Here is a 15,047-nt window from a genome sequence, read left to right on the forward strand (position 1 = left end):
GCTTCCTGCATTATGCTGCTGGTTTCTGGTTTTTGAGACCAAAACCAGTGGAGTTCTACTTGCTTGCTTGCTTGCTTTCTCTCTCTGTTTTTCTCTCTTTCCCTTTCTCCCTCCTTCCCTCCCTCCCTTCCTTCTCCCCTCCCTCCCTTTCTTCCTTCATCCCTCCTTCCTCCTTCCTTCCCTATCCTCTATCCCTCCTTTATCATCCCTCCTTCCCTCCTTCTTCCCTCCTTCATTCATTCCTTTATTCCTTCCTTCCATCCCTGTCTTTCTCTCTCTCTCTTTCTTTCATCCTCTCTCTCTCTTTCTCTCCCTCTCCCAAGTCTTTCCACAAATTTGGATATTCCACAAATAATCCAAATGATAATTTAACAACATTCATTTAACAGATATTTAATGATTATCCAGTACATGCTAGATACACTGTATTAGGTGTTGGGGAAACAGCAGTGGACACATTGACAAAAATCCTTGCCCTCACAGGACTGATGTTGGAGGGGGGGGGGGAGCTGACAATAAACCCCCAAGTGTAGATTATACAGTACATCACAAAGTGATGTGTGCTATAGAAAAATACAGAGCAGTGAAGAGAAATCAGGACGCATGGGGTGAGGGGAGTTTGGTTTTCAGTAAGGTGGTCACAGTGACAGCCCTTCACAGTCTCTGTCACTACATTCTATTTTAATTCTCTGTGTGATGTGCCTCTCTGTATGATATTTGTCTTAGTCTTAAAAACATTGAAGTATTTGCTTTTGGTCAGCCTCTGCTCCCCTGTAAGTTTCACTGTTGTGGTCACTATTGTTTTCCTTCTACCTAGAGCAATGCCTGGCCCACAAAAGATGTTGAGTGTCTAAATTCCTTGCTTACAGATGAGCAAACAGACTGGGAGAGTCCACATGATTTGCTCAAAGCTACTCAGCTGGGTAGAGGGTTCCAACTTGGGTCTGTTTTTCTCTGAAAGTTGACAGCTTTCCTTAGTTGTCACCCCAGATTGTCAACAATATTGGGACCAGCTTGATAGGACATGCACTCTCATATTAAGGACAATTCTCCTTAGTGGCTGCTGACTATGTCCTATCAGTGTATGCCACAGGTTCACCTCTTGGCTAGAATCAGCAGCGGCCAAAGGATATGTCAATCTGAACTGTGTAAAAGAACTTTCCCAATGCTTGTAGTCCCCCAAAACATGTCACATAGTAGAATCCATAGTGTGGATTCTGGGGTTCGCCAGATTTGAGTTTGTATTTTGACTCTTTCAGATTTTAGGTGGTAGATGATGGGCAAATAATTTAACTTCTCTGAGCCTCAATTCATTCATCGTTGAAATGCCCAATTGATTGAGGAATGAAACAATGTACATGAAAGCACTTTGCTCTACTCTGAACCATGTCAACGCTGCTTTTTATTAATACCAAATTATCAAAAGTCAGCTACATAGAAGGCCCCAAACAGTAATCTTGTCCCCTTATCTTTGGACAACACTTTTCTCTGTAAAAAGTGCATATCCATCCTTACAGTCATTACTGATCCTCTGTAGCATTTAAGTGATTCGTCACTGTTTGAATGGAGCCAACATGCCTGGGTTCAAGTGACAACTCCACCAGTTCCAGGCTGCATCAGCTTACGCTAGCCACTTAATGTCTCTGTGCCTCAGTTTCTTCATCTGTAAATGAGGATGATAATAGTATCTATCTCATCATAAGAAGTAAGTGAGGTCATATGTGCTAAGAGCTCAGGATGCTGCCTGGTCCACAGTAAACACCCTGTAAATGTTTGTGAAAAGATCAAACAAATAAAAAGACCATTGCAGATGGTGTTTGGGGACGGGAGAGGCTGTAAGCCATATATTAGGACCTCTTTACTGAGCTTTGGACCTTAAAGAAATTCTTGCTTGTTCTATCTAGGCACTGCTGGAAGTCCTAGGTAATTTCTGAGGTGTTAATTTCTCTTCAGCTTTTTCTACACATTATTTCCCCCCAAATAGGAGGAACCAACAACATCATCAGAATTCTATCGCAGAAGAGACGCTGCGTCTGTTCAACCACAGCCTCAGACTCTGATCTCTGCTCTTTGGCTAAAACCAGCAAACTGAGCTGCTGTGGACAGCGCCCTCTGTGGTGACACATGGATGGGACAAATGCCACCATCTGTCTTTCTCCTGAAAGCAGTCGTGACTTTTTTCCCTATTTTGGCTTCTGTCTCCATAGAAAGAAAGGGGTGTCGAGAGACTACTGAGACCCCCCCCAAACCCAGAATTGTATATCGTGTGCCATTAAATGCTCAGAGAATTCTTTTTAACAACAAGGGAAATAAGGGGGTTTTCATATTCCAGCTAATACTACCTTGCCCAGGATTTATTGGCCAACATCTGGATTCAGCTTGCAGATTTCTCTCTCTGAATTTTTGGCTCCACTTTATACTCCTGAAGATCTTGCATCACTCAACATTTTCATAGTTCAATAACTCCCATATGAATAAATATTAAAAACAGGGTTGTATTCTTGCATTGTAAAAATACACCTCCATCCCACTCAGGAGGGCGTCCTAAGGAAATGTCTAGTGGTCAGGAGACCAGCACTGTCTTCTTTGCTTGATGACTTTCAAACCTACTCATATACTCAGGTTAATTTTAGTGTGATCTCAAGCACTCGCTTTAGTAGCACATATACTTAATGTCACATCATGTCCTCATGGAAATGCTCCCAAACCAATAGCGGCGGGGGGGAGGGGGGGAGGGGTGTCACAGCAGTCCTTTGGCCTTATGTATTTAGTTTTAACATTTCTAATTTTGTTTTCAAAGTCATTGGATTTAGTGTGTTTTTCAGCACCAAAATAAATAAATGTATGGCTAACTTTGTTACCAGACAGTATTTTAAAAGCAACTTTAAATAATAACAGCAGGAAATGTAAAAATAGCAGCTGAGACTCGCCGTGATTCATTTGAAGAGATTTCTTGTGCAGTTTTTAAGGCATGAACCAAAGACTGTCCCTTTTTCTGCTTAATCAGCTTAAGTGTCTCTTCCACATGGTGGCGGTGCAAACAGAATGCACGATTCACTCCACTTGCCGGCTTTAAAATTATGTGATTCGTCTCAGGGAGACAAATTGGGGAGATTCACATGGTTTCAAAATGCATGCCTGCGGTGTGACTTTTTATATCCTGCAATTTCAAATATACACGAATAGAACTCGCATGAAATGCAACCTTCCTGGGCAGTTGACAAATCCTTGTGCTTAAGCCCCGCTAATGTCGCTGCTGTTTTTGCATCCAAAACAGTTGCAAAAAGTGAATAAACAAGCCAAATGTTCTAGGCGCTTCGGGTTTGGACCTCTCTATTCAATATTTTCACTTCCTCCCAACATCAGGTCTGCTTTCTTTCTCTTATCTGCCTCGCTCACCCCCTTCGCTTTAAGAACTACTGTCTTCGTCCTTTGAGAGCCCTTTATTCTTCTAGACCTCAGTGAAATTCCTTACTCTATTACTGTCAGTATGACGTGACTTACCCTATATTTTGTGTGCTATTGCACACACGATATGTGTGTGCTTGTAAATCATTCCTGCCTGGACTATAAACTTCTGGAGGGCAAAAATGATAGATGTTTTAATGATCAATTGCAAGGTGGTAAGTGATAGTTTCCCTGCCTCCACCTAGAACATTAATTCTCAAGCTCCGCACTGTTAACATTTTGGCCTGGATAATTCTTTTGGGGGCAGGAGCTGCTGTGCATTGCAGGATTTGCAGCAGCATCCCTGGCCTCTACCCGCTAGATGCCTGTAACCTCCCCCATCCCACACACACCCACTGTGACCATCAGAAATGTCTCCAGACATTGCCACCTGGGAACAGAAGTGATCTTATTGAGAATTACTGGCTTAGGCATTAGTTCATAGTGAAAAAGTCCTTTGTGGTCACCCAGCTGTTCCAGGAAATGAATACTCACTCAGCATGTGGTTATTACGCACATGCTCTGCACTCCAAGGGGGTGGTACGTCTGGGGAACACCTCTTGTCTGGCCAGCTTTCTTTTCTGGGAACTGCCCACCTCACTGTGGCAGAGACTATTCATCAAAACCCACATCTGCTTCTTTGCAACATGTACTTTTGCTTAGAAGGGTCCCCTGCTTGGGTTTGTGCTGCAGAGGAGAGGAAATAAAATTAAGAGACTCCAAGCCGGGGGCTCTTAAGATTTTCTTTTATTGCATCACAGAATACTTTGCGAGTCAGATTTTTAAAAAGTGAGTCTTTTCCCTGCAAAAATACATATAGGCAGTGCATGAATCATGGGTGTTCTCAGTTGCAACTGATAGAAATCTAGCTGCTCTGTCTTGCTGCCCAAATGTGGCCTGAAAATCAGCAGCATAGCGACATGCAAATCACTTGGAAATTTGGTACAAATGCAGAATCTTAGGCTCCATCCCAGATCCAGTGAATAGGACCCTTCTTTTTAACATGATCTCCAGGAGATTCTATGCAAGTCAAAGTTTGAGAAACTTGTGGTCTACGGATCTGCATCATCAGCATGGCCTGGGATATTGTTAAAAATGCAAATCTCAGATGTCACCTGAAAATCACCACCAGACACAGAATCCCTACAGTTGGGGGCCCAGGAATCCATGGCTTAACAAACTCTACAGGGGATTCTTTTTTTATGTTTTGAGTTTTTATTTAAATTCTCGTTAGTTAACATGTGGTATAATATTGGGTTCAAGAGTACAACTGAGTGATTCATCACTTACATACTACACCCAGTGCTCATTACAAGTGCCCTCCTTAACACCCACCACTCATTTAGCCCATCTTCCGACCTTCCCTCCAGCAACCCCCAGTTTGTTCTCTCAGGGGTTGTCTCCCCTTTTTTCCCCTTTCCCTATGTTCATCTGTTTTGTATCTTAAATTCCACATATGAGTGAGATCTTCTGGTATTTGTCTTCCTCTGACTGACTTGTGTCACTAAGCATAATACACTCTAGCTCCATCCATGCTGTTGCAAATGGCAATATTCCATTCTTTTTACGGCTGAGTAATATTCCAGTGTGTGTGTGTGTGCGCGTGTGCACGTCTTTTTTATCCATTCATCAGTCGATAGACATTTGGGCTCTTTCCATAATTTGACTATGCCTTTTTTAAATTTATTTAAATCCAAGTTAGTCAACATCTAGTGTAGCAATGATTTCAGCAATAGAATTGAGTGACTCTTCACTTACATGTAACACCCAGTGCTCATCCCAACAAGTGTCCTCCTTAATGCCCCTTGCCCATTTAGCCCATCCCCTCACCCAACACCCCTGCAGCAACCCTCCATTCTCTGTATTTAAGAGTCTTTTACGGTTTGTCTCCCTCCCTGTTTTGATATTACTTTTGCTTCCCTTCCCTTATGTTCAACTGTTTTGTATTTTAACTTCCACATTTGTGATATTTGTCTTTCTCTAATTTCACTTAGCATAATACCCTCTAGTTCCATCCATGTTTTTGCAATTGGCAAAATTTCACTCTTTTCGATTACCAACTAGTACTCCGTGTGTACCCACACACACACACCACCACCACTGCCACCGCCACATCTTCTTTATCCATTCATCACTCAATGGATTTGGGCTCTTTCCATACTTTGGCTATCTATTGTTGATAGTGCTGCTATAAACACTGGGGTGCATGTGCCCCTTTGAAACAGCATACCTATATCCTATGAATAAATACTTAGTAGTATAATTGCTGGGTCATAAGGTAGTTCTATTTTTAACTTTTTGAGGAACCTCGACACTGTTTCCCAGAGTGGCTGCACAAGTTTGCATTCCCACCAACAATACAAAAGGGTTCCTCTTTCTCTGCATTCTCACCAACATCTGTTGTTGCCTGAGTTGTTCACATTAGCCATTCTGACAGGTGTGAGGTGGTGTCTCATTGTGGTTTTGATTTGTATTTCCCTGATGGTGACTGATTTTGAGCATTTTTTCATGTGTCTGTTAGCCATCTGGATGTCTTCTTTGGAAAAGTGTCTGTGTCTTTTTCCCATTTCATCCTGGATTATTTGTTTTTTGAGTGTTGAGTTTGATAAGTTGTTTATAAATTTTGGATACTAACCCTTCGTCAGATATGTCATTTGTGAATATCTTCTCCCATCCTATCGGTTGTCTTTTAGTTTTGCTGATTGTTTCCTTCACTGTGCAGAACTTTTTATCTTGATGAAATCCCAATAGTTCATTTTTACTTTTGTTTCCCTTGCCTCTGGAGTCATGTCAAGTAAGAAGTTGCTGCAGCTGAGGTCATAAAAGGTTGCTTCCTGTTTTCCCCTCTAGGATTTTGATGGCTTCCTGTCTTACATTTAGGTCTTTCATCCATTTCATTTTTGTGGTATAAGAAAGTGGTCTAGTTTCATTCTTCTGCATGTTGCTGTCCAGTTTTCCCAGCACCATTTGCTGAAGAGACTGTCTTTATTCCATTGGATATTGTTTTCTGCTCTGTCAAAGATTAGTTGGCCATACGTTTGTGGGTCCATTTCTGGGTTCTCTATTCTGTTCCATTGATCTGTCTGTTTTGTGCCAGTACCATACTGTCTTCATGATTACAGCTTTGTAATACAGCTTTAAATCCAGGATTGTGAGGCCTCCAGCTTTGGTTTGCTTTTTCAGGATTGCTTTGGCTATCCAGTGTCTTTTCTGGTTCCATACAGATTTTAGGATTGTTTGTTCCAGCTCTGTGAAAAATGCTGGTGTTATTTTGATAGGGATTGCATTGAATATGTAGATTGCTTTGGGTAGTATCGACATTTTAACAATATTTGTTCTTCCAACCCAGGAGCATGGAATATTTTTTCAATTTTTTTGTATCTTCAATTTCTTTCATAAGCTTTCTATAGTTTTCAGCATATAGGTTTTTCACCTCTTTGGTTAGATTTATTCCTAGGTATTTTATGGTTCTTGGTGCAATGGTAAATGGGATTGATTCCTTGATTTCTCTTTCTGTTCCTTCATTATTAGTGTATAGAAATCCAACCAGTTTTTATACATTGATTTTATATCCTGTAACTTTGCTGAATTCATGGATCAGTTCTAGCAGTTTCCTGATGGAGTCCTCGGGTTTTCCACACAGTGTATCATGTCGTCTGTGAACAGTGAAAGTTTGACTTCCTCCTTGCTGATTTGTATGCTTTCATTTTTTTGTGTTGTCTGATTGCTGAAGCTAGGACTTTCAACACTATGTTGAATAACCAGTGATGAGAATGGACATCCTTGTTGTGTTCCTGACCTTAGGGGGAAAACAGATGATATTAGCAAATATTATTCCTGTATCTCAGGCATAAATCCCACTTGATCATGGTGAATAATTCTTTCAATGTATTGTTGGATATGGTTGCTAGTATCTTGTTGAGGATTTTTGCTTCCATTTTCATCATGGAAATTGGTCTGTAGTTCTCTTTTTTAGTGGGGTCTTTGTCTGGTTTTAGAATCAAGGTAATGCTGGCCTCATGGAATGAGTTTGGAAGTTTTCCTTCTATTTCTATTTTTTGGAACAGCCTCAAAAGAATAGGAGTTAACTCTTCTTTAAATGTTTGATAGAATTCCCCTGGAAAGCTATCCAGCCCTAGACTCTTGTTTGTTGGGAGATTTTTTTATTACTGATTCCATTTCTTTGCTGGTTATGGGTCTGTTCAAAAATTTTTAATGTTTTTTTTAATGTTTATTTATTCTTGAGAGAGACAGACAGACAGAGGGTGAGCAGGGGAGGGACACACACACACACACACACACACACACACACACACACACACACAATCCAAAGCAGGCTCCAGACTCTGAGCTGTCAGCACAGAGCCCAATGCGGGGCTTGAACTCATGAACTGCAAGATCATGACCTGAGCCGAAGTCAGAAGCCCAACTGACTGAGCCACCCAGGCGCCCCTCTGTTCAAATTTTTTATTTCTTCCTGTTTCAGTTTTGGTAGTTTATATGTTTCTAGGAATTTGTCCATTTCTTCCAGATTGCCTAATTTGTTGGCATATCATTGCTCATAACATTCTCTTATTGTTCATATTTCTGCGGTGTTGGTTGTGGTCTCTCCTCTTTCATTTGTGATTTATTTATTTGGGTCTTTTCCTTTTTCTTTTTGATCAATCTGGCTAGGGGTTTATTAATTTTGTTAATTCCTTCAAGGAACCAGGTCCTGTTCATTTATTTGTTCTGTTTTGGGTTTTTGTTTTTTAATTTCGATAGCATTGATTTCTGCTCTAATCTTTATTATTTCCCGTCTTCTGCTGGTTTTGGGGTTTATTTGCTGTTCTTTTTCCAGCTCCTTAAGGTGTAAGGTTAGGTTGTGTCTCTGAGATCTTTCTTCCTTCTTTAGGAAGACCTGGATTGCTGTATACTTTCCACTTATGACCGCCTTTGCTGCATCCCAGAGGTTTTGGGCTGTCGTGTTTTCATTTTCATTGGCTTCCATGTACTTTTAAATTTCCTCTTTAGTTTCTTGGTTAACCCATTCATTCTTTAGTAGGATGCTCTTTAATCTCCATTTGTTCATGGTCTTCCCAAATTTTTTCCTTTTTTTTAATTTTTTTTATTTTTTTATTGTTTTATTTTTTTATTTTTTTACTTTTTTTTTATTTATATATGAAATTTATTGTCAAATTGGTTTCCATACAACACCCAGTGTTCATCCCAACAGGTGCCCTCCTCAATGCCCATCACCCACTTTCCCCTCTCCCCCACCCGCCATCAACCCTCAGTTCTCAGTTTTTAAGAGTCTCTTATGGTTTGGCTCCTTCCCTCTCTAACCTTTTTTTTTTCCTTCCCCTCCCCCATGGTCTTCTGTTAAGTTTCTCAGGAAACACATAAGAGTGAAAACATATGGTACCTGTCTTTCTCTGTATGATTTACTTCACTTAGCATAACACTCTCCAGTTCCATCCACATTGCTACAAAAGCCTTTCATTCTTTCTTTCTCATTGCCATGTAGTATTCCATTGTGAATATAAACTACAATTTCTTTATCCATTCATCAGTTAATGGACATTTAGGCTCTTTCCATCATTTGGCTATTGTTGAAAGTGCTGCTATAAATGTTGGGGTACAAGTGCCCCTATGTATCAGCACTCTTGTGTCCCTTGGGTCAGTTCCTAGCAGTGCAATTGCTGGGTCATAGGGTAGATCTAGTTTTACTTTTTTGAGGAACCTCCACACTGTTTTCCCGAGTGGCTGCACCAGTTTGCATTCCCACCAACAGTGCAAGAGACTTCCCATTTCTCCACATCCTCGCCAGCCTCTATAGTCTCCTGATTTGTTCATTTTAGCCAGTCTGACTGGTGTGAGTTGGTATTTCAGTGTGGTTTTGATTTGTATTTCCCTGATGAGGAGTGATGTTGAGCATCTTTTCATGTGCCTGTTGGCCATCTGGATGTCTTCTTTAGAGAAGTGTCTATTCATGTTTTCTGCCCATTTATTCACTGGATTATTTGTTTTTTGGGTGTGGAGTTTGGTGAGTTCTTTACAGATTTTGGATACTAGCCCTTTATCTGATATGTCATGTGCAAATATCTTTTCCCATTCCATTCGTTGCCTTTTAGTTTTGTTGATTGTTTCCTTTGCAGTACAGAAGCTTTTTATCTTCATGAGGTCCCAATAGTTCATTTTTGCTTTTAATTCCCTTGCCTTTGGAGATGTATCAAGTAAGAAATTGCTGCAGCTGAGGTCAGAGAGGTTTTTTTCCTGCTTTCTCCTCTAGGGTTTTGATGGTTTCCTGTCTCACATTCAGGTCCTTCATCCATTTTGAGTTTATTTTTGTGAATGGTGTAAGAAAGTGGTCTATTTTCATTCTGCTGCATGTTGCTGTCCAGTTCTCCCAGCACCATTTGTTCAAGAGACTGTCTTTTTTCCATTGGATATTCTTTCCTGCTTTGTCAAACATTAGTTGGCCATACTTTTGTGGGTCCAATTCTGGAGTCTCTATTCCATTGGTCTATGTGTCTGGTTTTGTGCCAGTACCATGCTGTCTTGATGATTACAGCTTTATAGTAGAGGCTAAAGTCTGGGATTGTGATGCCTCCCACTTTGGTCTTCTTCAACATTACTTTGGCTCTTCGGGGTCTTTTGTGGTTCCATACAAATTTTAGGATTGCTTGTTCCAGCTTCAAGAAGAATGCTGGTGCAATTTTGATTGGGATTGCATTGACTGTGTAGATAGCTTTGGGTAGTTGTGACATTTTAGCAATATTTATTCTCTGAATCCATGAGCATGGAAGGTTTTTCCATTTCTTTGTAACTTCTTCAATTTCCTTCATAAGCTTTCTATAGTTTTCAGCATATAGATCTTTTACATCTCTGATTAGGTTTATTCCTAGGTACTTTATGATTCTTGGTGGAATTGCGAATGGGATAAGTTTCTTTATTTGTCTTTCTGTTGCTTCATTGTTAGTGTATAAGAATGCAACTGATTTCTGTACATTGATTTTATATCCTGCTAGTTTGCTGAATTCATATATCAGTTCCAGCAGACTTTTGGTGCAGTCTATCGTATTTTCCATGTATAATATCATGTCATCTGCAAAAAGCGAAAGGTTGACTTCATCTTTGCCAATTTTGATGCCTTTGATTTCCTTTTGTCTGATTGCTGATGCTAGAACTTCCAACACTATGTTAAACAACAGTGGTGAGAGTGGACATCCCTGTCGTCTTCCTGATCTCGGGGAAATCTCTCAGTTTTTCCCCATTGAGGATGATATTAGCTGTGGGCTTTTCATAAATGGCTTTTATGTTTAAGTATGTTCCTTCTATCCGGACTTTCTCAAGGGTTTTTATTAAGAAAGAATGCTGAATTTTGTCAAATGCTTTTTCTGCATCGATTGACAGGATCATATGGTTCTTATCTTTTCTTTTATTAATGTGATGTATCACATTAATTGATTTGCGAATGTTGAACCAGCCCTGCAGCCCAGGAATGAATCCCACTTGATCGTGGTGAATAATTCTTTTTATATGCTATTGAATTCGATTTGCTAGTATCTTGTTGAGAATTTTTGCATCCATATTCATCAGGGATATTGGCCTGTAGTTCTCTTTTTTTGCTGGGTCTCTGTCTGGTTTAGGAACCAAAGTAATGTTGGCTTCATAGAATGAGTCTGGAAGTCTTCCTTTCCTTTCTATTTTTTGGAACAGCTTGAGAAGGATAGGTATTATCTCTGCTTTAAATGTCTGGTAGAATTACCCAGGGAAGCCATCTGGTCCTGGACTCTTATTTGTTGGGAGACTTTTTGGTAACTGATTCAATTTCTTCGCTGGTTATGGGTGTGTTCAAGTTTTCAATTTCTTCCTGTTTGACTTTTGGAAGTGTGTGGGTGCTTAGGAATTTGTCCATTTCTTTCAGGTTGTCCAGTGTGTTGGCGTATAATTTTTCATAGTATTCCCTGATAATTGCTTGTATTTCTGAGGGATTGGTTGTAATAATTCCATTTTCATTCATGATTTTATCTATTTGGGTCATCTCCCTTTTCCTTTTTAGAAGCCAGGCTAGAAGTTTATCAATTTTGTTTATTTTTTCAAAAAACCAACTCTTGGTTTCATTGATCTGCTCTACAGTTTTTTTAGATTCTATATTGTTTATTTCTGCTCTGATATTTATTATTTCTCTTCTTCTGCTGGGTTTGGGGTGTCTTTGCTCTTCTGCTTCTATTTCCTTTAGGTGTGCTGTTAGACTTTGTATTTGGGATTTTTCTTGTTTCTTGAGATAGGCCTGGATTGCAATGTATTTTCCTCTCAGGACTGCGTTCACTGCATCCCAAAGCATTTGGATTGTTGTATTTTCATTTTCATTTGTTTCCATATATTTTTTTATTTCTTCTCTAATTGCCTGGTTGACCCATTCATTCTTTAGTAGGCTTTTCTTTAACCTCCATGCTTTTGAAGGTTTTCCAGACTTCTTCCTGTGGTTGATTTCAAGTTTCATAGCATTGTGGTCTGAAAGTGTGCATGGTATGATCTCAATTCTTTTATACTTATTAAGGTCTGTTTCGTGACCCAGTATGTGATCTATCCTGGAGAATGTTCCATGTGTACCTGAGAAGAAAGTATATTGTGTTGCTTTGGGATGCAGAGTTCTAAATATATCTGTCAAGTCCATCTGTATCCAATGTATCATTCAGGGCCCTTGTTTCTTTATTGGTCTTGTGTCTAGATGATCTATCCATTGTTGTAAGTGGGGTATTAAAGTCCCCTGCAATTACCACATTCTTATCAATAAGGTTGCTTATGTTTGTGATTGTTTTATATATTTGGGGGCTGCCGTATTTGGTGCATAGACATTTATAATTGTTAGCTCTTCCTGATGGATAGACCCTGTAATTATTATATAATTCCCTTCTTCATCTCTTGTTACAGCCTTTAATTTAAAGTCTAGGGGCGCCTGGGTGGCGCAGTCGGTTAAGCGTCCGACTTCAGCCAGGTCACGATCTCGTGGTCCGGGAGTTCGAGCCCCGCGTCAGGCTCTGGGCTGATGGCTCAGAGCCTGGAGCCTGTTTCCGATTCTGTGTCTCCCTCTCTCTCTGCCCCTCCCCCGTTCATGCTCTGTCACTCTCTGTCCCAAAAATAAATAAAAACGTTGAAGAAAAAAAAAAAAGTCTAGTTTGTCTGATATAAGTATGGCTACTCCAGCTCTCTTTTGACTTCCAGTAGCATGATAGATAGTTCTCCATCCCCTCACTCTCAATCTGAAGGTGTCCTCAGGTCTAAAATGAATCTCTTATAGACAGCAAATAGATGGGTCTTGGTTTTTTTTGTTTTTTTTTTTTATCAATTCTGTTACCCTATGTCTTTTGGTTGGAGTATTTAGTCCATTTACATTCAGTGTTATTATTGACAGATATGGGTTTAGAGTCATTGTGATGTCTGCAGGTTTCATGCTAGTAGTGATGTCTCTGGTACGTTGTGGTCTTTGCAACATTTCACTCACAGAGTCCCCCTTAGGATCTCTTATAGGGCTGGTTTAGTGGTGATGAATTCCTTCAGTTTTTGTTTGTTTGGGAAGACCTTTATCCTTTATTCTGAATGACAGGCTTGCTGGATAAAGGATTCTTGGCTGCATATTTTTCCTGTTCATCACATTGAAGATTTCCTGCCATTCCTTTCTGGCCTGCCAAGTTTCAGTAGATAGGTCTGCCACTAGTCTTATGGTCTCCCTTTGTAAGTTAGAGCCTGTTTATCCCTAGCTGCTTTCAGAATTTTCTCTTTATCCTTTTATTTTGCCAGTTCACTATGATATGTCGTGCAGATGATCGATTCAAGTTACGTCTGAAGGGATTTCCCTGTGCCTCTTGGATTTTAATGCCTGTTTCCTTCCCCAAATCAGGGAAGTTCTCCGCTATGATTTGTTCAAGTATACCTTCAGCCCCTTTCTCTCTCTCTTCCTCTTCTGGAACTCCTATTATACAGATATTGTTCCGTTTGATTGCATCACTTAGTTCTCTAATTCTCCCCTCATACTCCTGGATTTTTTTTTACCTCTTTTTCTCCGCTTCCTCTTTTTCCATAATTTTATCTTCTAATTCACCTATTCTCTCCTCTGCCTCTTCAATCCGTGCTATGGATGCCTCCATGTTATTTTGCACCTTATTTATAGCATTTTTTAGTTCCTCATGACTATTTCTTAGTCTCTTGATCTCTATAGCAATAGATTCTCTGCTGTCCTCTATCCTTTTTTCAAGCCCAGCGATTAGTTTTATGACTATTATTCTAAATTCTTGTTCCATTATATTGCTTAAATTGTTTTTGATCAATTCGTTAGCTGTTTCTACTTCCTGGAGTTTCTTTTGAGAATTCTTCCGTTTCATCATGGTGGATAGTCCCTGGAGTGGTGCGGAACTGCAGGGCACTTCCCCTGTGCTGTCTGGAGTAACTTGTGTTGTGGGTGGGGCCACAGTCAGACCCGATGTCTGCCCCCAGCCCACCACTGGGGCCACAGTCAGACTGGTGTGTACCTTATCTTCCCCTCTCCCAGGGGCAGGACTCACTGTGGAATGGTGTGGCCTCTGTCTGGGCTACTTGCACACTGCCAGGCTTGTGGTGCTGCTTCGATGGGATCTGGCATATTAGCCAGGGTGGATCCGCAAGGTGCAGAGGCAGGAAGGGCAGACTTAGCTCGCTTTGCCATGGGTGATCCCCTGCAGGAGGGACCATGCAGCACCAGGAGGGAGGCCGATCCATTGGAGTGATGGATCCACAGAAGCACAGCGTTGGGCATTTGCTCAGTGCAGCAAATTCGGTGATGGGAATTGGTTCCCTTTGGAATTTCAGCTGGTGGGTGGGAGAGGGAGATGGTGCTTGCCAGTGCCTTTGTTCCCCGCCAAGCTGAGCTCTGTCTTCCAGGGCTCAACAACCCTCCCTCCCAGTGTCCTCTCGCCCTCCCTGCTCTCCGAGAGCAGAGCTGTTGACTTTTAAGATTCCAGATGTTAAGTCCCACTGGCTGTCAGAACTCACAGAGTCCAGCCCCTCCACTTTTGCAAGGCAGACTTGGGGGCTATGCCTTGCCCAGTGGGCTGCCCCTCCATGGCCCCAGCTCCCTCCTGCCAGTCCGTGTAGCACGCACTGCCTCTCCACCCTTCCTACCCTCTTCTGCGGGCCTCTTGTCTATGCTTGGCTCCATAGAGTCCGTTCTGCTAGTCTTCTGGTGGTTTTCTGGGTTATTCAGGCAGGTGTGGGTGGAATCTAAGTGATCAGCAGGACAAGGGGAGCCCAGAGTCCTCCTACACTGCCATCTTCTATCCTCCCAAATTTTTTCTTGTGGTTGATTTCAAGTTTCATAGTGTTGTCGTCTGAAGATATGAAAGATGTTATCTCTATTTTTTGTATTTGTTGAGGGCTGATTTGTCCCAGTATGTGGTCTATTCTGGAGAATGTTCCATGTGCACTCGAGAAGAATGTGTATTCTGTTGCTTTAGGATGAAATGTTTTGAATATATCTGTTAAGTCCATCAGTCCAATGTGTCACTCAAAGCCATTGTTTCTTGGTTGATTTTCTGCTTAGATGATCTGTCCATTGCTGTAGGTGGGGTGTTGAGGTCCCC

General features: G+C 41.0%; 1 protein-coding gene across 4 annotated transcripts in view; it reads left to right on the plus strand.

Moving 5' to 3' along the window:
• The window catches only part of LOC121013870 (adhesion G protein-coupled receptor E4-like), a 92,467-nt gene that overhangs the window by 41,361 nt on the left and 36,059 nt on the right, over positions 1 to 15,047 (plus strand). Inside the window, exon 17 of one of the 4 annotated variants that reach the window (XM_040449682.1) lies at positions 1,985 to 3,313. The exons of the other annotated variants lie outside the window; for them this stretch is intronic. Within the exon in view, the coding sequence (XP_040305616.1) occupies positions 1,985 to 2,092 (108 nt within the window). The 3' untranslated portion in view covers positions 2,093 to 3,313. Of the gene's footprint in view, positions 1 to 1,984; positions 3,314 to 15,047 lie in introns of those variants that run through there. 4 annotated transcript variants of the gene reach the window in all.

Source organism: Herpailurus yagouaroundi, unplaced genomic scaffold, assembly GCF_014898765.1.
Source record: "Herpailurus yagouaroundi ecotype Mexico unplaced genomic scaffold, PumYag 200, whole genome shotgun sequence".
Classification (NCBI taxonomy): Eukaryota; Metazoa; Chordata; class Mammalia; order Carnivora; family Felidae; genus Herpailurus; species Herpailurus yagouaroundi.